The sequence below is a fragment of the Podarcis melisellensis genome (assembly GCF_964234715.1).
Source record: "Podarcis melisellensis genome assembly, chromosome: 16".
Taxonomy (NCBI): domain Eukaryota; kingdom Metazoa; phylum Chordata; class Lepidosauria; order Squamata; family Lacertidae; genus Podarcis; species Podarcis melisellensis.
Genome location: NC_138533.1, coordinates 4,620,431 through 4,642,109, shown reverse-complemented (window position 1 = coordinate 4,642,109; position 21,679 = coordinate 4,620,431). Strand labels below are relative to the sequence as shown.

Below are 21,679 nucleotides of genomic sequence, written 5' to 3'. Positions count from 1 at the left end.
AGGTGGTCCTCAGCAGAAATACATCACACGGGGCGGTCTACAGCAGAAAACCTGTCTGTCAGGATACCTGATAATGGTCACTGATTGCTTTACCTGGGCAGCCAGGCCATTCCTTTTGAGATGCTCAATAGTTCCGGAATCCAGGTATACACAAATACGCCCTAAAGACGGGAGTTGGGAGCAAAGAGACAATGGGGAGAAATTTGAGGTTGCTGGAAGAGTCAAAATGGCTTCAGGGTTGCTCTCCTGTACTTTTTCAGACACGTGGTTTATATACTTACGTATGTGTTTGCTTTGTAAATTTGTGAACGTTTATAACCGGTATATATGACCTTAGAATGTCTGTAACAATTGCCTGCTTCCGTATTCTGCTCTTTCTCTTTTGCAAGTCTTGTGCATGGGATAATTCAGCTCACAACATGAGTTCTATATTTTTTCATTGCCTGCGGAAGGGTCGTCCCCAAAAAGATCTGAGCGCTCGGTTCTTCTTTCTTTCGTTTTGCAAAAAAATCCAGCCTTTGAGGCACAGAGGCGAAACACGGTTGGCACGATGGAGCCCGGGTGATCGGAATCTGTTCACATTTTTATGAGCCAATTTCCTCTTCTGGTTCTTCACGCACACACCCCCAACAGAAAAATGCACTGAGTGACTGATTTATGAGTCACCCAAAACAAGAGTCTGGGTCAGCTTTCCCCCCTCTTCCTTTCAGAAAGGTCAACGAGGGGTTACGAGTTCAGGCATCGTTCAGGGGGCTTTTACGAGCGAAGTGAGCCCACCCACCCCCAAAATTCCCCCTCCAGCCTCCTTTTACAGACCCACTTCTATAAGTCAACATTTAAAAGTGGCAGAGACACACAAAAGAGGTTCCAAGCTTCCGTTGTTGACTTTTGAACGCTGACATTTTCCTTTTTTTAAAAAAAAATAAAATTTGTTCCTTTAGGGAGCTGGAAAGGTCTTGAAGCTGGGGGGTCGCCCCCCACCCCAGGGGAAGAGGGGCTTTGCGGCAGAGAGAACAGGCTGCTACGCAGATGGTGAGGTTGCGAAAGGCGCCTGGTCTTCCCTAAACCGACGGCACAAATCAGAAGGCGATGGCCTCAGCAAGCCACGGCCAGATTGGCAGGTAAGGGGGCAGCCCTCATTTGGGGGGGGGTTTCTGGGGTGGCAGGGTGTCTGGATGGGCCATAGGTGGGGAAAGACCCCTCCTCTGAAACCTTGAGGGCAGCTGCCAGCCAGTGCGGGCAGTACAGAGCTTCCTGCATTTGGAACCATGAGGACTGGAATCTTGGCATTATTTTAAAGCCACTGGAAGAGCGCCTTCTTTGCATGCAAAAGATCCCAGGTTTGATCACTGGCAGATCCCGGTAAGGCTGGGAAGGTCTCTTGGCCTGAAACCCCAAAGAACCGCTGCCGACGGAGAAAAAGGGATGCATTGGTCTGATTCTCTAGAAGGCGGCTTCCTGGGTTCCATATCCGCATAGTCTTCTGTGGCACGTGAGATCTCTGCCCCATGGCACTTACAGTGCAGGAAAGGAGGCCAGGGAGAGAACTGAGCAAAAAGGCTAACGCATTGTAGTCATTAGAGTGTTTGACTTAGAGCCTGCGAGCCCAGGGTTCGAGTCTCACACGCTCAGCTACATTTTAAAAATTTATTTTAGCCTTTTTTCTAAATAAACAAATGCTGGGTTTTTAGCTAGCTCCTTGTTTGTTCTCATTATTTTGGAAGGTTTTAAGTTGTTGTTCTGAATTGGTTGTTTTTCTGGTTCTGTTCTCTTTTTTTAGTAAACCGCTTTGAGGTGTTTTTTTAACAATCATAAAACAAATTTTATGAAATAGATAAATAAATATGTTCTATCCTTCCCTCCCCAAAAGAGATAAGGACATCAAACACAAGCATGCTAAAACAATACAGTTTAAAAGTAAGCAAAAATGTGTTTAAAACTTTTAAAAAAATCCTTAAAACTATCTAAAAGCAATTTACCAACCACGTAAAAACATTTGAGAGCACTTAAAATTCCTTTAAGGGATGCGGGTGGCACTGTGCGTTAAACCACAAAACCTAGGACTTGCAAATCAGAAGGTCGGCAGTTCGAAGCCCTGTGACGGGGTGAGCTCCCTTTGCTCGGTCCCTGCTCCTGCCAACCTAGCAGTTCGAAAGCACGTGAAAGTGCAAGGAGATAAATAGGTACCGCTCCGGCGGGAAGGTAAACGGCGTTTCCATGCGCTGCTCTGGTTCGCCAGAAGCGGCTTAGTCATGCTGGCCACATGACCCGGAAGCTGTACGTCGGCTCCCTCGGCCAATAAAGCGAGATGAGCGCCACAACCCCAGAGTTGGCCACGACTGGACCTAATGGTCAGGGGTCCCTTTACCTTTTTAAAAATACTTTAAAAAGGCATTGCAGACCCTCACAGTTGTCCATTATCAAGTAGCTTTCATGAGGCCTTCCTGGAACTACGGTTTCTCAACCTTGAGCCTACCTCACAGGGTTGTTGTTCTGAAAAAGGAAAGGAAGAGGATCTGCTCCTCTAGCTCCTTGGAGGAAAAGGATGGCTATAAATGTCACGATAAATAAAAATGAACAGAGGAAAGTTGGAAAGGGAGGCTAAGGCTTCAGCCAGGGGGTGGGTGACTGTGGCAGTTATACAGACTTAGCACTGAGAATTCGGGCTAAGCAACTGGGGTCTGTGCCGGAGATTTAACAGGAGAAGGGGAATCTGAAATAACAAAGTCCCCGCATATGCACTTATTTAAACAATTTGCAAGAGTGCGTTTAATCCCACATATGCATTTATTTAAATAAGAATGCTCTTATTTCCACATACGAGTTTATTTAAATCGTCCTGCTTTCCAAAGGGTTTTCCAAACGTACAATAAACGGAGCCTGTTTTACGGCGAGTTCAGCCAGAGGGCTGGACCCAGTCTCCCTGCAGAACCCCTGCAACACTTTGTCTATTAATTTGCCCATTTCAGCTCAGCAATATCCAAACTTTTTTGTAATTCCTTTTCCTTTGATTGGTACGACTTGTATTGTTTATTTATTGAATTAATATACCACCCTATAGGGACGCGGGTGGCGCTGTGGGTTAAACCACAGAGCCTAGGACTTGCCAACCAGAAGGTCAGCGGTTCAAATCCCTGCAACAGGGTGAGCTCCCGTTGTTCGGTCCCAGCTCCTGCCAACCTAGCAGTTCAAAAGCACATCAAAGTGCAAGTAGATAAATAGGTACCGCTCTGGCGGGAAGGTAAACGGCATTTCCGTGTGCTGCTCTGGTTCGCCAGAAGCAGCTTAGTCATGCTGGCCACATGACCCGGAAGCTGTACGCCGGCTCCCTCGGCCAATAAAGCGAGATGAGCGCACAACCCCAGAGTCGGTCACGACTGGACCTAATGGTCAGGGGTCCCTTTACCCTTTACCTTACCGCCCTATACCTGCAGCTCTCAGGGCGGTTTACAGAATAAAGTCAAAATATAAAACCACAAAATCCATAATCAGGATAAAATAAAATAAAAATTAAAAAGGGCTGTCAGGATGTCAATCAATGGCCAGTAAAGCCATTATTTTAGCATGTTCTGTTTTGGGAAGCCTGGATTTTGAAAAAAGTGACCCTTACCTCTCTGGGCTTTTGTTTCTGCTTTTTGTTTTTGTTTCACGAGAACTAGAAACTTGCCCTGCCTCCCCACATATTCCTGGTTTGTGGCATTTTTGTACTGAGGCAGTTTGAGGTCTTTCAGTGTTTGTGCTTGTGTTTTAAAGGCTTCTGGGCTTAGATTTTGGCAGGGTCAGAAAGGAATCCATCTCTCGCCCCCAGAAGCAGAAGCCAGCCAGGTGCGCCCTGGTATTTATTGATTTCCTCTCTGTCTGGAGTGTTTCAGGTAACAACCTTCCCTGCGGGGCACAGATAGCAGACACGGTCCAGGTGTTGCACTGATCTGCTATGACAACTCCCCCCCTCGTGCCCCCCTACGGCCCTAATTGCAAGGCAACGAACAAATTCATTTTTCCTCCTGAAAACAAAATGGAGGCGGCAATGTTCATTGTTGTTGTTGTTGAGTCGTTTAGTCGTGTCCGACTCTTCGTGACCCCCTGGACCTGAGCACGCCAGGCCCTTCTGTCTTCCACTGCCTCCCGCAGTTTGGTCAGACTCATGCTGGTAGCTTTGAGAACACTGTCCCACCATCTAGTCCTCTGTCGTCCCCTTCTCCTTGTGCCCTCCATCTTCCCCAACACCAGGGTCTTTTCCAGGGAGTCTTCTCTTCTCATGAGGTGGCCAAAGTCTTGGAGCCTCAGCTTCAGGATCTGTCCTTCCAGTGAGCACTCAGGGCTGATTTCCTTCAGAATGGAGGGGTTGGATCTTCTTGCAGTCCATGGGACTCTCAAGAGTCTCCTCCAGCACCAGAATTCAAAAGCATCCATTCTTCGGCGATCAGCCTTCTTGATGGTCCAGCTCTCACTTCCATACATCACTACTGGGAAAACCATAGCTTTAACTATACAGACCTTTGTTGGCAAGGTGATGTCTCTACTTTTCAATAGTGTTCATTATTGATCCCTTTATTTAGCAGAATACCACTTTGACTGTAGCAAAACCTCTCAGCCATTTGCAAGAAGTATTGAAATCACCCACCCGGGAAAAGTTCAAAACTTTTAAAGGTATTTAAAGTTAACAGTAAAAAACAACAAACCAAAAACCAAAACAGATTTAAATTCCCCTCAAATTCTACGTGTCTGGGGGCAGGCTTGCCTAAATGACCGCGTTTTAAGCAGGCGTCGAAAAAAAGAATATAGAAAAGGCATCAAGAGGCAATTTTAGGTCAATTTCTTGCAAATGCAGAACGGATATTATGTGGCGCTGGCTCCGCAGGTCGACGCAGTTGAGGGAGCACCTATCGAAAGGTGAGATCCGAGGGCCAGACAGAGAGTGCTTGAGGGCCGCATTTGGGAGTTTGAGGGCCGCATTTGGTCTAGGACGATGACAGGAGCTGGAAGTGGGGGAGGGGCACAGGTCCCACAGCCCCTAGTGTGACCTCTTGGGGACACGCAAAGGAAAAGGGTGTGTGTCTTTTTTTCCATCAAGATTTACGGGGTTCCTTTTCACGCATTTCAGGCAGAGAATTCCCACTGAAATCTCACAGGGCACAACCAGAAGATCCCTCCCCCCCAAGCTGGGGTTCCAGTCCACCAGATGCCTCTCTCTTGGTGGGGTCTGTCTGCGTGATGTGGGGGGAGCCAGGAAATGGTTAGCGTTTCCTACCCCAAAGTATGCATTCCAGATGGCGTAGCAACAGCTTTTCTTTTCTTTTTCTAAAAAAAGGATATAAATCAAAGAGGGGGGTTTTCTTAGGGGGGTGGGGTAGCATCTTCTGCCACCTTCCTCTGAAATCGGAGGGCTTTCATCCTTTAATAATTGGCGAGTGGCAGAGAATTTCAGAAGATAATTTGGCCCCCTTCCCTGCTTATTTTTTTATAGGGGAATCTGGGGCCGGCCCTACTGTTAGGTGGGTGTTGTAAAACGGCAGCCAACTGCTGTTTAATTTGGGCGAGAACATTATACTGACTTAAGTCAGACCTCGGGGGTCTGCCTAGCTAAGTATTGTCAACTCAGACCGGCAGCGGCTCTTTCCAGGGGACATTCGCAGCCCTACTCGGAGAGGCTGGTGGGTTTTGAACATGGGACCTTAGGCATGCAAAGCAGATACTCTCCTGCTGAGCTAGGGGGCCTTCCCCTTAAAATGAAGCTAAGGTTCCAGTCCTCATTGTTTGGAATAGAGGGCTGATTTAAATAGGAACACAGCAAAGGGCTTTCTATGCAGCCTTTTCAGATTGAAAACCAGGACACACGTCTTCCTGATCCAGTCAAATGACCTGCAATCCAGTGTTTCCCAATTGTTGGTGTTTATACTATATTTTTTTAGATATGCCTTGAGACAGTCTTTAAACCTCTTTTGTTGACCACCAGCATTACACTTTCCATTTTAAAGTTCAGAATAGACCAGTTGCTTTGGAAGACAATCATCAGGCACCCGCACGACACGACCAGTCCAATGAAGAACATGGTTGATTGGGAACATGCTACTAACCCCAAATGGGATGTCTGAACTATTTCAGCGAACGGTTCCTCCTCCCTCACCCCCACCCCATAAATATGCTGAGGGTATATATCCTTTGTGCATTTGCAGGACCTCCACTGAAAAGTTTTGGGGAGCGAAAATCCCGGTGAACTCTTGAAATGGGTTGGGTGGTTCAAAATGGCTGGCAGCAAACTTGGCTTGCGGGGGCGGGAATCGAACCCCGAATTTGGGTTTTGATTGGCGGGCATCTCGGAAGCTTCCAGAACAGCTTAGAATCATAGAATCATAGTTGGAAGAGACCACAAGGGCCATCGAGTCCAACCCCCTGCCAAGCAGGAAACACCATCAGAGCACTCCTGACATATGGTTGTCAAGCCTCTGCTTAAAGACCTCCAAAGAAGGAGACTCCACCACACTCCTTGGCAGCAAATTCCACTGTCGAACAGCTCTTACTGTCAGGAAGTTCTTCCTAATGTTTAGGTGGAATCTTCTTTCTCGTAGTTTGGATCCATTGCTCCGTGTCCGCTTCTCTGGAGCAGCAGAAAACAACCTTTCTCCCTCCTCTATGTGACATCCTTTTCTATATTTGAACATGGCTATCATATCACCCCTTAACCTCCTCTTCTCCAGGCTAAACATGCCCAGCTCCCTTAGCCGTTCCTCATAAGGCATCGTTTCCAGGCCTTTGACCATTTTGGTTGCCCTCCTCTGGACACGTTCCAGTTTGTCAGTGTCCTTCTTGAACTGTGGTGCCCAGAACTGGACACAGTACTCCAGGTGAGGTCTGACCAGAGCAGAATACAGTGGCACTATTACTTCCCTTGATCTAGATGCTATACTCCTATTGATGCAGCCCAGAATTGCATTGGCTTTTTTAGCTGCCGCGTCACACAATTTTAGCTGCCGCGTCACACAAAGCTTGCCTGTGGCCCATCAGACCAGGATTGCCAGGTCCCTCCTGGGAGAACATTTCCTGCCACCCTTTCCAACGGTTGGCCCTCGTGGCTGCCGGCCATGTCCCGCCCTGTCTGGAGAGCGTTGTTTCCTGCCCTCTCGAGCCCTTGGCTTTGGAGCGATCAAACGCAGAGAGGCTGAACTCTCCCCCTTCTCAAGAGACTTCGTGTTTGTGGAAATAACTTATCTCTCTTCCAAGCTGCGTGGGACCTCTGCAATCGTAATAATCAAAGGGAGAGTTGACCTGTCATAAAGAAGGAATTATTTTAGGAGCAGAGAGACAGAACACTGAATTTTGAGACAGATCGCAATCTCAGTTCCAAGAAGGCCTGACGGGGAATGAAAGCATTTTCCCGCCCCGTGCGACAGAGGCCTGGGACCATGTCCCGTACCCTCCCACCCAGCGCAACAAAAAAGCCCAACATGCACAAATATGCCGAATGTCTGCACACCCGTTATATTTTCACAAGTGTTTGTTCTCTGTTCCCCGGGTTGTTTGCTAGCCGAGGGCGACGTTTACAATGTTTGGTGACAGTTTTGCCACATGGTCAGCGAAGCCTGTTGAGAAAACGGCTTTGAAAATTGTGCCACCCAGGTCGACCACAGGTTGAGCATGAGCCATAATGGCTGTGTCCCACCTCCCGTGTCGGAGGCAGTAAATGCCACTGGATGAGAATAGTTGCTGGAGATCGCCAGGGAAACGAGAATTGCAGTTGCACTCAGATCATGCTTGCGAGTTTCCCTAGTTGACCCCTAGGATGGGGGTCAGCAAGGTTTATCTTGCCTGGGCCGGATCGGTTCCGTGGAGATCTCTCCATGAACCGGATTGTGCCCTTGCCCATGATTTTCGGCGTCTGTGCGTGTGCAGGCACAATTTTCACGCCTGCGCAGATGCGATTTCTGGTGCCACAGAAGCAAGTCGCTGTGCTGGTAGCTCGGTTTGGGGGCGGCTCGTGGGCCAGTCAAACAACCTCCACAGGCCGCTTTTGGCCCACGGGCCTTAGGTTGCTGACCCTTGCCCTAGGAGGACAGGATTGCTGGACTAGGTAGCCTAGCTCCAGGGCTCTTCTGATGGAACCTCCAGGCCCAGAGGTAGTCTACCTAGATCACTAGGTTCTTGGGGGCATTTGGCTGCTGTGAGAAAAGGGCTCCTTTCGCCCTGATCCAGTACCTCCCTCTATTCTTATGTTCCTGGAATGTCATGTAGTAGAAATGGGCTAAAGAACTTTCCTCTGAGATTTAGATTATCCGATTTGGCCTTGATCACCTTTATTCAAGGTCTACTGCCTTGAAACAGGGAGGCTCCATATATCCATTAAAAAATCAGAATACAAGAAGGGCCATTCAGCAGCTGGATCTGGCCAAAGGGGGGCACTTCTGTTACAGCAACCTCTTCTCGCTGCATCCAGCCAGGTGCCCAAATTGGATAGTCCTAGAGCAGGAGTTGGGCATAACAGTGGTGCTCTGTGATTCCCTCAAATTCTGCCCCTGACAGGAGAGGTAGAACGTATGTTCTAGGCAATTGCCCTTACTGAACCCCAGCTACAGCCACCATTCATCAAACCTTGTGACCATGTTGTTGTTGTTGTCGTTTAGTCGTGTCCACCTCTTCGTGACCCCCTGGACCAGAGCACGCCAGGCACTCCTGTCTTCCACTGCCTCCCGCAGTTTGGTCAAACTCATGCTGGTAGCTTCGAGAACACTGTCCAACCATCTCGTCCTCCATCGTCCCCTTCTCCTTGCGCCCTCCATCTTTCCCAACATCAGGCTCTTTTCCAGGGAGTCTTCTCATGAGGTGGCCAAAGTACTGGAGCCTCAGCTTCAGGATCTGTCCTTCCAGTGTCCTTCAGAATAGATCGGTTTGATCTTCTTGCAGTCCATGGGACTCTCAAGAGTCTCCTCCAGCACCAGAATTCAAAAGCATCCATTCTTCCGCAATCAGCCTTCTTTATGGTCCAGCTCTCACTTCCATACATCACTACTGGGAAAACCACAGCTTTAACTATACGGACCTTTGTTGGCAAGGGGATGTCTCTGCTTTTTAAGATGCTGTTGTGACCATGGATTCTCTAAGTTTCCACTTCACAAATAAAGAGGTTGCCACAGACGCCGTTCTCCACCTCAACATTTAATCCCCACAGCAACCCTGTGAGGTAGGTCAGGCTGAGAGAGGCAGTGACTGGCAGCCCCCAAGGGTCCCCCCCCCCGTGAGCTCCCAGCGAGCCGAGTGGGAGTATTTGAATCCATGTCTCTTGGGTCCAACACTCAGTGGTGTCCAAACTTTTTTCAAAGAGGGCCAAAGTTGATGAAGTGAAGGGCCGTGGGGGCCGATCAAAGTTGTTGAGCTTCTTTTAGGACTGAAGGTGTTGATGGTTTTTTTTTTTTAGGATTTTAGCCCAGGAAATAAACTTCCACAGGGGCCGGAAAAACCGACCGGCGAGCCGGATTAGGCCCCCAAAATGGACTTCAGACATAACCACTACGCTACCACCGTCTCTCTCTTGCGTAAGAGAACTAGTTTTCAGCGGCACGTTAAAAAACAACTGAAAGTCTGGAAGAATAAGAAATCAAGATAGCAAACTTTTTGTAGCAGAATGGAAATGGTTTACTGAATATTTACAGATAAATTGTAAACAGATAAAAACATTGGCAGGGTTATTGTAATAACCTGCAGTTTCGTAAGAGTCTATCTTTAAAGAAGATGAATAAATGAGAAAATTAAGTTAATTAGGAGATGCAAAAGATACTAAAAAGAAATTTGAGGAACCACAGAAAGAGGCAAGGAAGTCAAGTTTTGAAATGTCAAAATGATTGTAAAATCAGCGAAATGTATAAACCTGAGAAGCATAAATAAAAGTTTTTAAACAAAAACAACAACCGAAAGTCCGAACAGCATTGAAAGCTGCTGAACAGGAAAATATTTTCAGTGTCAGCCGCTCTCTGCAAGGTGCATGTTGACGGATTAATGCGCTGCGCACTGAGTACAGAACCATGTGTGCGCGCATTAGAGAAGAGAGCGTTCTTTTATTGCTCTGTTGGAAGAAACTCCGAGGGCTGTCTCATCGTCACGGGCTCCGTCCTGAGCCAGGACAACCTCTGCAAACATCCCCACCAAATTCCTGTCCAACTTTTTTCTCCCTTGCAAAAAAATAATAATTAAAAAGCGCCCCCGGGGAAGGAGATTCCACAGCCGCCTCCCTGCGTGAGTCAGCTCCGCTTGCTTTTGTGGCACCTGAATCCTGCTTGCGTAGGTTGATCTCAGGGCGCGGGGGGGGCGGACTTTTACTTGTGGGGGTTGTTTTGCCCCAATCTGGTTGGTGACAATGCTGGCTACCCATCTGAGCCAGCCTCTGACTCATCCTTGGCCTGCCGCGAGAATCTCTTGGCGGTCACACAGGGTAATAAAACTCCTGCACGCTCATTCCCTTTGCTGCCTTTTGTGCAGGAGGGCGATTTTTCAGGAGATGGGGAAGGTGAGAACAGCCTGCCCCCCCCCCCTAGTAAGTGACTCACTTCAGCAAAAGGACAGGGCAGCCTGTTGACCTCTGGATAGGAAAGGATTGGAGCCAGAAAGTTTGTGATGGGAGGGCAGGTGCCCCTAGGGGTGAAACTGGGGTAGCTCTCGTGAAAATTTCTTTGGGGAAGAGATTTTGATTTAAATCTGCATTTAAAAGCAAAACTGCCTAATCTGCAATTTTCGAAACGGGTATGTGAACCGAAGCACTTCCTGGAAACCTGCATTTCTCTGAGTTTTGCAGGGCAGTTTTTCCAGGCAAGTATCGAAAAATGCATGTAACTAGGGTGAAGTGTGGAAATAATGCAGGAAGAATGTGTTGAATTGGGCGTCGTCGCTTTGCAAAAGCATGTCCATTCGGCGAAATCACGTTCCGACGTGGGTTTTAGTGGAAATGCGAAACGAAAATGCATCGTATATGGGGAAATGGCTTTGCAAAAAAATTGTGTCCGTTGGGCAAATTTGCATCAGAAATGTGCGTGGTATGAGTAATTCACACTAAATTCACAATTTGTAGAGTCGTAAGGGAATAAAGGGGTCATTCTAGCCCAGCCCTGTACAATGCTGATGAGTTTTTGTGAGGAGTTAAAAACAAAATGGCAAACTGGTGTGGAGAATTGAACTTGAAATGAGAGACTGAGAGAAATCTGCAGGTGTCCTTCATCTCTAGTACACATTAGCCTTTTCAGTCTGTCAGGAAGGGTTTTCTTAAGATTGACCGATCTACTATACCTCAGCCATGGAAGGTGCCCAAATGAATGTCATGTATGTTGGTTTGTTTTAGTGTGCTGGTTGTCCACAGCATCGAGCTCGACAAATATTTTCTTTCTTTCTTTTTTTAAAATATATTTTTAAATTTTATTAGTACTTTCCACACAACAACAACAAGACGAAAAATATCGAAAAATAACAATACACAAAAACCAACATACAAAATAAACCCAAATCCGTATCTTACAAGTTAATAATATAACCACTAAAAAGAAAAACAAACACTGACTTCCACCAATCCTACAACACCTCCTTTACCTCTCATTGTGTCTTCCTGTTTTCCTTATCTCTATCCCACCATCTAGATACAAATCTAGATATAAATATTTTCATTAATAGGTAGAGAGTTCCGAGGTTCCACACTAAGAGATCAATTCCGTACAAATGCAGAATGGGGGGAGGGAGCTGGCCTAGTAGGAGCAAAGTGATGGAAATAATAATAATAATAACAATAACAATAATAATAATAATAATAATAATAATAATAATAATAATAATAATTTATTTATACCCTGCCCATCTGGCTGGGCTTCCATCAAAGGGCCCCGGGGCTCTCTGAGCAAGGAAGAGCCCATAGTTTCGCCCGCCAGATGTCCCACACCACCCTCTGGCTCTGATGTGCTGGCGCCGTGGCAGCCAGTGACTGATTCGATCTCGGTGCCTGGTGACATAACCATTGTACGGTTGATGAGGATCCCCCGGGAAGGGGATGCAAGCGAGAGACTCGGAGGCCAGCAAAGCTCTCGCTGCTTGGAATCTGCCTTGACGCAGCGGGGGGAAGCGCTGAAGTCAGTGGTCCCGGCGTGAGATCGTCCTCACAGCCAGCTTTCAAAAGGGAGTTTTCTTATGTACGATTAAATCATAGGGACAGAAGTTGCTGAGCTGGTTTTAAGGCGCATTCCTTTCTCCACCTACCCCAGAACTCCATATGGTCTCGCAATAGCCAACGCAGCACCCTCAGAGAGCCTTGTACTCCAGCGCCGGGCAGGCAGCGGCGCTCAGTGGTTAGGGACGATGCGAGTTGTTGCCAAGCCAGACCTGTGGGGCCACTTCCGATTTATTGAAAACATTTTACCCCGCTTTTTAACCTTGTTTTGGAGTAAACAATCCCAGGATTACTAAAAATCAGTGGTAAGAACATCCCAAAACCTGGGTGTCCCGAAATTCCGCCTCTGGGTGCAAATAGGCATTTTTGGATCTGAATGGGTGTGTATTTGCCTCTAATGCTAGTTCTTCACAGAGAAAAACCATGGATGTTAATAAACAGGACTACCAATGACTGCTAACCACAATGGCTATGTTTTCCCTTGATGGTCAGAGCAGAACTGCTTCTGAATGCAAAGCACAGAGAACCGTACTCTAAAGCAAACCACAGCTTTTGCAAGAAGAATCTGATTTTTAAAAAATATTATTATTACAGTGGTACCTTGGTTTATGAACTTAATCCATTCCGGAAGTCTGTTCTTAAACCAAAGCATTCTTAAACCAAGGTGTGCTTTCCCATAGCAGCGGGGGACTCAATTTACAACACACTCAACAGAAAGCGAAACATGTTCTTAAACCAAGGCCACAAACCAAAACACCTACTTCTGGGATTGCAGCTTTTTTCTTAATCCAAGTTGTTCATAAACTAAGCTGTTCTTAAACCAAGGTACCACTGTATTTTTCTTTTTTTAAAACCAACAACCAAACCGCAAACAGTGAAAACAAACAGTGAAAACCCCCAGGTGGCTGATACATTAGGTATACATAATCTTTAATAACATATTCAAATGAACCATATGTACAATTCTATATACCTCAACACTCCTCCCGCCACAAAGTTTATTTAACTTTTAATATTTTAATTGCCACAATTTGTTCAGACCTGCCCAAATAATTCAATATCTTCTCAAACCAATCCTCCTCCTTCTCACTGATCTTAAACCCTTTCATTTTATGTATCTTCACCGTTAGATATTCTAAGATTATAATATTTTTCCATTTTTCCCTCCATTGGTTCACCCCTAGCTCTTCTGCATTTTTCCAATTACTCGCTATAACCTGTCTGGCTGTAATTAAGGTACCACTGTATTATTAATTAGCTTCAGCAGTGAGTGCAAGACCTCCACAGCTTGCAGTGAACCTTCCTGTCTTCAGTGAACAGGTCCTCCTTGACTATAAAGCGATGGGGCATTAAAAGCAGGGATATTCCCATCATGCTTTGCTCAGGAACTTTCCTGGAGAGCCTGCCTGACTCAGCACAGCCGCCATCTTCCTGGCTCACCTGCAAGCAGTAGCTCCATGACCATCACTGCCTTGTTTTCCTTTCCAGGTTTCCCTTGGCTTCCATCTCCTTGACTCTCTCCGCGATGATGTTGACGGCCAGCCTCTGCCAAGCTGCCGAGAAGGTGAGTCAGTCTGCAGCAATGGGCTTACTCACGAGCAAAGATCTCTTTGCAAAGATTAACTACCTTCGCTTGGAGAAATCGATTCCCCAAGTGAAGGCGGTTAACCTTTGCAAAAGTTCTGGACGGAGAATAAGAATAGGGAGCTGGAGATTGAGAGCATGAGAATTCGGAAAAGTGAGGACTAGCGGCTTGGAGTTTGGTAAGAATCTGCCTGCAATCTGATTGCATAAAGGACATCGAGGAGCTCAGTTGGATCAGGCCAAGGGAACAAGTCCAGCATCCTGTTCCCAGAGTGGCTAACCAGAAGCACACTAGCAGGACTAGCAACGCTCTCCCCTCCTTGTCCAGTTCTCTTTTAAAGCCATCCAAGTTGGTGTCCTGCAGCAGTGAGTTCCATAGTTAAACTATGTGCTGGATGAAAAAGGTCTTTTTCATTTATCTGCACTGAATCTTCCAGCGTTCATCTTCTTTGGATGTCCACAAGTTCTTTTTGCTCTTTTCAACACGAGGACTGCCTGAGCCACTCAGCCTCTGGATACAGGTTAAGTGGCCTCCCAGCCCTCAGTTTTCCCCATCTGTAAAATGGGCATAAGAAGCAGCAGCAGGTGGATTCGGCTTGTTGAAATAGTGTTCTCTTTTCCTCCTTGCAAGAACAGGGGGCACACAGACACAGAGTTTTATTATCTGCAAAACAAAGTTGTTTATGGGGTCGTGTGCAGGCTTTTGCCGCATTAAAAGAACTGTTATTTTTAACTTCGTTTGTTTGTTTTTCCTGCCTCTGTTGAAGCCGAAGCGAGGCAACCAGGAAACTTTAATGGTGGGCAGGAGCTAAAATAAACGGGCTCAAGGCCCCCTCACTCCACACTTTGGGGAAATCCTTTTTCAGTGATGGGAAAATCAAGACTCTGGCTATTTCTGGAAGGTTAAAAGGGAGCCCTGTTGCGTCCGGAGGCCTAAACATCAGCCTCAATTGTAATCAAGGCTCTTATTTGTTCCACAATAAGAATAACAAAAGCTTGTTGTTGTTTAGTCGTTTAGTCGTGTCCACCTCTTCGTGACCCCCTGGACCAGAGCACGCCAGGCCCTCCTGTCTTCCACTGCCTCCCACAGTTTGGTCAAACTCATGTTGGCAGCTTTGAGAATACTGTCCCACCATCTCGTCCTCTGCCGTCCCCTTCTCCTTGTGCCCTCCATCTTTCCCAACATCAGGGTCTTTTCCAGGGAGTCTTCTCTTCTCATGAGGTGGCCAAAGTATTGGAGTCTCAGCTTCAGGATCTGTCCTTCCAGTGAGCACTCACGGCTGATTTCCTTCAGAATGGATCGGTTTGATCTTCTTGCAGTCCATGGGACTCTCAAGAGTCTCCTCCAGCACCAGAATTCAAAAGCATCCATTCTTCGGCGATCAGCCTTCTTTATGGTCCAGCTCTCACTTCCATACATCACTACTGGGAAAACCAGAGCTTTAACTATATGGACCTTTGTTGGCAAGGTGATGTCTCTGCTTTTTAAGATGCTGTCTAGGTTTGTCATTGCTTTTCTCCCAAGAAGCAGGCATCTTTTAATTTCGTGACTGCTGTCACCATCTGCAGTGGTCATGGAGCCCAAGAAAGTAAAATCTCTCACTGCCTCCATTTCTTCCCCTTCTATTTGTCAGGAGGTGATGGGACCAGTGGCCATGATCTTCGTTTTTTTGATGTTGAGCTTCAGACCATAAAAGCTTACAAGCAAGCAAATCCTGAGCATTATCAGCCTTTAGCCTCATCCCCTTAACCTGTGAAATGGACGTATTCCAGACCTATCTGGACAACTCAGTTGTGAAGATGATAGCTGACGTAAGGAGCCCTGCACTTTTAACAGTGTGGGGAAAACATTCGTGAATAAGAAATACTGAACTGAGCTATGTGTATCAGTGGCGGCTCAACCCCCTCAATCATTTTGCTAGCTTTTTTTCTGAACCTTTTCCAGCTCTACAATATCCTTTTTCAAGGGAGACGACCAGAACCATCCTCAAAATGCAGTCCTACCATCCCTTTGTATAATGGCATTATGATAGTGGCAGTTTTTCGATTCTTTTCCTAATGAACTCTAGCATGGAATCTGCCTTATTCAGGTGTGGTTAAGAAAGTCAAAGGGCATCTTAGGAGCTGAATAATAATATTTATTATTTATACCCCACCGACTGGCTGGGCTTCTCCAGGGTGGGAAACAGAAGGTAGGGAGTTAATGTGGGGCTGGTGTGGGGCTGGCCGGTGGAGCGAGCAGCCCCTAATATATACATACTTTCCGCAATATAAATATGGCAATCTTGATTAATGGCCGTCTAAAAACAGAATCCAAAGAGTCTCTAGATCTGTTCCATCCTTTCATTTCCAATTTAACCTTTTAAATACATGTGCGTAATAAATCAACTCGTACTCTTGAAAATTATTATTGTGGCCCACGCTTTCTGCCAGGCAGCTGATAAACGTTGGCGTGACTTTGGCCTCCATCGGCACGCTCCCGACCAAGTCTTTATCCTTCGGATTAACTGTATCTTTAAAAAGTCCAAGGAATATAGCATCTGGTTCGAAAGATATTCTATATATCCTATAATTCTGTCCCCCACCCCACTCCCAAAATGGTTTTTCTTTTTCTTTTCTACAACAGGAATGAGGGACATCTGTGACCCTCCAGGTGGGAGCTGGAATCCAACGAAATCTGGAGGTGGCCAGGCTGAAGGGGGGAGATGTATACTCAAGCCATGGGTGCGGATTCTGAGCCCTCCAGATGTTTCTGGATTCCAGCCCTTAGCAAGCCGGGGGGGCCGGCCGGGGTCAAGGGTGATGGGAACTGTAGCGTAGCAACATCTGGAGGATTGTTGTTGTCGTTTAGTCGTGTCCACCTCTTTGTGACCCCCTGGACCAGAGCACGCCAGGCACTCCTGTCTTCCACTGCCTCCCGCAGTTTGGTCAGACTCATGTTTGTAGCTTTGAGAACACTGTCCCACCATCTCGTCCTCTGTCCTCCCCTTCTTTCCCAACATCAGGGTCTTTTCCAGGGAGTCTTCTCTTCTTATGAGGTGGCCAAAGTCCTGGAGCCTCAGCTTCAGGATCTGTCCTTCCAGGGAGCACTCAGGGCTGATTTCCTTCAGAATGGATCGGTTTGATCTTCTTGCAGTCCATGGGACTCTCAAGAGTCTCCTCCAGCACCAGAATTCAAAAGCATCCATTCTTCGGCAATCAGCCTTCTTGATGGTCCAGCTCTCACTTCCATACATCACTACTGGGAAAACCAGAGCTTTAACTATACGGACCTTTGTTGGCAAAGTGATGTCTCTGCTTTTTAAGATGCTGTCTAGGCCTGTCATTGCCCTTCTCCCAAGAAGCAGGCGTCTTTTAATTTCGTGGCTGCTGTCACCATCTGCAGTGATCATGGAGCCCAAGAAAGTAAAATCTCTCACTGCCTCCATTTCTTCCCCTTCTGTTTGCCAGGAGGTGATGTGACCAGTGGCCATGATCTTCGTTTTTTTGATGTTGAGCTTCAGACCATATTCTGCACTCTCCTCTTTCACCCTCATTAAAAGGTTCTTTAATTCCTCCTCACTTTCTGCCATCTGGAAGATGCTAGCACTTAAATAACACAGGGGCAGTCCAGAGAGAGAATAAATCCCGATAACACTTTGGAGAGGGAAACTGGACAAAAACAGTGTATGATTTGAATCGAACGGAACAGAGAGGTTTTGTCTCCCTGGCCTTGTGGCGCTTTCCCTCCTCCTCTTCACGTGCAGAAGTGCAGAACGGGCAAAGCTTTCCCCAAACTGACTCCCCAGGGACGTTTGCCGCCGGCCAGATTTGTTGCGCGAGAAATAAGGCTGCCTTCTTCGGAAGGGGGACAAAGCGAGAGGTTGTTCAAATGAAAGACCCTTCTCTCCGGTCGGCGTGAAAAGAAGCATCTCAGTTTATTTCTCTCTGGGCCGTATGCGCTGCGTCAGCTTGGACCAGTGTGCCTGGAGCATCTGGGCTCAATTTTCTAGATGTTGATTTTGTAACTTTAGACGGAGACCCTGGAAGGCGGTGGTTTGGGGTGTTGCATCACGGACGAGATGGAAAGCAGGAATAAGAACCCCCCAAAGGCCCTTCTGATGTGGATCGCTGGTGGAATCAGAACGGGGAATTATTCCAGCCAGAGGTTGAAAGTCCTTTCTCCTTGTGCCTGGGGTCAATCATCACCTCTTAATTTTTTATATTATTTTTTTTTACACAGGAAATTACTATCTGTACAACAAACCTGTAAAGTAGACTGTTGATATTCTGGTTTTTACAGACACAGGCTCACAGCTGAGTGATAACCCTACTTGGGGACTTCCCCGGCTTTTTTCTGGCCCACGTAGGACCAGTCTGGATAGTTAGCCTTGGTGAAGATTTGACGTTTTCATCCCCCAAAAAGTTCTTGAGTTTCTGCTGAAATGAGGCTGCATTTTAATGTTGTATTTTAATCTTGTTTTTTTTAGTTGTATTTCAATCAGTTGTTTTATATCGGTTATTAGCCGCCCTGAGCCCGGTCTTGGCTGGGGAGGGCGGGGTATAAATAAAATTATTTATTATTATTATTATTATTATTATTATTATTATTATTATTATTATTACAGCCTGCCGTATTTGTAGGTCTGAGGCAGAGTGCCTGTTTGGCATGCAGAACGTATCGGGAAGTTTTTAATGCACGGTGTTTTATTATGTTTTTATATTTTGCTGTAAGCCGCCCAGAGTGGCTGGGAAAACCCAGCCAGATGGGTGGGTATAGATAATGAAATTATTACTTTTATTATTAACGTTCCTGGTAGCCATCCCCGTAAACTCCAGTTAGAATTATCTCAGGTTGCCAGTGATTCCCTGTTTATTTCGTTAAACTGTGGAACTGACTCTCAGGACAGTGACGGATGCCAATGTGGTCGGATTTAAAAAAAGAGGGGATGAATTCATAAAGGAGGAGAAGCCTATTAATGGCTGCTAGCCATTGATAACCTTCTTGACTCCCTCTCTAAAAACCAGCTTCTGGTTCAGGGTGCAGCCTCAATTTCCCATTTCTTACAACCAGTTTGGGTGGAGCTGGCCCTGCCTCTCAGCTTCCTCCTCAATCTCAGTGTCGCCCCTTGCAGAACTCAGCAGAGAGCAGGATGGAAACAAAGACTTAGAATCACAGAACCGCAGTCAAAACCATAAGGGGAAGGATACATAAGGGTCAGAGTGAGTCCAAACCAAAGGCCAGGTGGAACAGCTCTGTCTTGCAGGCCCTGTGGAAAGATCTCAAGTCCCGCAGGGCCCTGGTCTCTTGTGACAGAGCGTTCCACCAAGTCGGGGCCAGCGCTGAAAAGGCCCTGGCCCTAGTTGAGACCAATCTAAGCACCTTGCGACTTGGGACCTCCAAAATGTTGTCATTTGTGGACCTTAAGGTCCTCCGCGGGGCAGACCAGGAGAGGCGGTCCCGTGGGTCCTAGGGCTTTAAAAGTCAAAACCAGCACCTTAAACCTGACCCTGTACTCCACCAGCAAATAACCCACAATCCTTTTGAGTTCCTTTTAGAGCAAAAGCAACCCAGGTTCCCTTTCGCCCGACGGACTGGTGCCTCTGTTATCTTCCACCCCAGCGCTATCTCTCCCCGCGACTTGGTCCCCCACTCCACGGTGCCAAGGATTTGGGTTATAGAGCAGACCAGCCTTTACACATTATTAATAATTTCCTTTTTTGGCTGAAAAATGTGCCCTGTCCAGACCTCTCCAGCTCCGTGCATCTGCGACGCCCTCGCCCAGCGAGGGAGGAAACCAGCTGCCCGGTCAGACGGTCAGCAGCTGGGAAGGATCTCCTGGCACCCAGGACAGTTCTTTCTGTGTCTGTTTGGAAGAGGGAAGAAATAATTCTGGCAAGCGGGTGGCCAATTCGGATCGGGAAAAGGCAGAGACCCTTTCCCTTCCTCCCCAGCAAGGCGAAAGTTATAGGAACATGATTGGGGGTTTTTTTGTACAGAGTGGTGTGGTGCAATGGTTAGAGCACTGGATTTGGACCTGAGGGAGATCACTTGGCCAGAACAACAACAACAACAACAACAACAACAACAACAACAACAACAACAACAATTTATTACTTATACCCTGCCCATCTGGCCGGGCCTCCCCAGCCACTCTGGGCAGCTTCCAACAAAATTTTAAAATCCAGTAATTCATTAAAAGCTTCCCTAAATAGGGCTGCCTTCAGATTTCTTCTAAAAGTCTGGTAGTTGATTTGTATGGCAAAAGTAAGCGTGATTTTTAAAAAAAGGTTAAAAATTATGATATATGTAAACTGCTAAAGATGAGGTAAAATGAAAATCAGATAGGGGGGACTTGGGGAAGCCCACCTAACAATGTTTAGAAAAATAAGGATAAGACAAGAATTTGTTTGTATTGTTTGGTTTTTCTGTTTGTGTTGTTTAGTTGTGTTATAAAAGGAATAAAAAAATTAGGGGAAAGAAAAAAACCCTTAAATTGTTATTCTTTTCTGGCAGGGACTTCGTCTTTTTTTACATCTCGGGCTCTTCTTCCGTACGTGGAGAAGGGACGACGGGTGGCGACGGGTGGCGGGTTCCGGTCCCGGCAAGGTCCACCCCACTGACGATGTCCCCCTGCTTCTTCCACCCTCAGGTTCCCCGCAGGAGACCTCGCCAGGCCGCTGAGGACGACGGCCCCGGGAGCCGGGTGCCCGGTCTGTGGAGCGCCTGGGCATCGTGGTCAGCCTGCTCGCAGCCCTGCGGCCTGGGGGTCATGGAAAGGACTCGGGCGTGCCAGTCCCCGTACCAGCGCGTCCCCTGGGCCGGCCGGCCAGAGCTGGCCCCGCAGCCGCTGTACCCTCTGCAGGCCCACGAGAACCGGCCCGCTAGCCCTTACCCGGGCCAGCCATCCTACCCTCTCCACACCGAGGGCAGTGCCAGGCCGGGTCTGCCCTTCCACGGCTCAGCGCTGACCCTCCATGGCCAGGCCCAGCCACCTCGCACCCCACGCCTCGGACCCCAGAACCGCCACACCCGCCACCAGGCGCTCCCGGCCGAGGAACTGCCCTCGCGAGACACCGTCGCGCCCCAGCATGGCCGCCGGAGGGACCCTGCTCCCGTGCAGGAGGCTGGGGTCCACCCGCCGAGGCATCGGGGGAACCAGGAATCTCGCCGGACCCCCAACCAGCCCTTCAGGCACAGCGCAGCCGCCCGGACCCCCGTCCGGGACGCCATCCCCTTGTTCAAACCCCTGAGGAGGGACAGCCCCGAGGCGGGCTTGAGGCCTGACCGGCCGCGCCATGGTGGTCAAGGGGACGGTGACCGCCGCAGCTGGGCTGCCTCTCCTACGCCGGAGTCGCCAGTGGCCCGGAGGTGAGTTTGGGGTCTGGTTTAGGGTGGGCCTGGACCCTGATTAAAACAAAATACGAGGCTTGACCAGCAAGACTCTGGGAGGAAGTGCAGATCATACTCTGTCACACCCTGGCCCAGGTCTATTTTATTAACAAAAGAACTTTTAACCCAGCGCCTGTAAGAACCAATTAGATTTCCTCTGAGCATTTCAAAAAACCCACCACATGGGGACAAGTTAGATAAGAGAAATCCTTTTAACTACAAAGACTACTTTGAGCATGCATACATGTCCAGGTAATTAAAACAGGAATCGAGGAATGCATTTAGCAAACCCCGGAGGTCATGTTGTTGTTGTTTAGTCGTTTTGCCGTGTCCGACTCTTTGTGACCCCCTGGACCAATCAGGCTCCAGGCCCTCCTGTCTTCCACTGCCTCCCGCAGTTTGGTCAAACTCACGCTGGTAGCCTCGAAAACACTGTCCAACCATTCAGCAAATATGATGCCCAACACTGAAAAGTGATTCTGGATATTTCGAATGAATGTATATAAATGAAAATATCAAATCCTGTGGAACAGTGCTCATGTAATAATGTAGTCACATAAGATGGGTTTATGAAGCAATTCTATATCCTT

The 21,679-nt window shown here is 47.5% G+C and overlaps 1 protein-coding gene across 2 annotated transcripts in view; it reads left to right on the top strand.

Annotated features, from left to right (window-relative positions):
• Positions 1-21,679, top strand: part of ADAMTSL4 (ADAMTS like 4) — an 81,060-nt gene that overhangs the window by 25,784 nt on the left and 33,597 nt on the right. For both annotated transcript variants that reach the window (XM_081891299.1, XM_081891298.1), the window contains 3 exons: positions 942-1,121; positions 13,622-13,697; positions 20,350-21,068. In XM_081891299.1, the coding sequence (XP_081747425.1) occupies positions 1,090-1,121; positions 13,622-13,697; positions 20,350-21,068 (827 nt within the window). In that variant the 5' untranslated portion in view covers positions 942-1,089. The remainder of the gene's footprint in view (positions 1-941; positions 1,122-13,621; positions 13,698-20,349; positions 21,069-21,679) is intronic.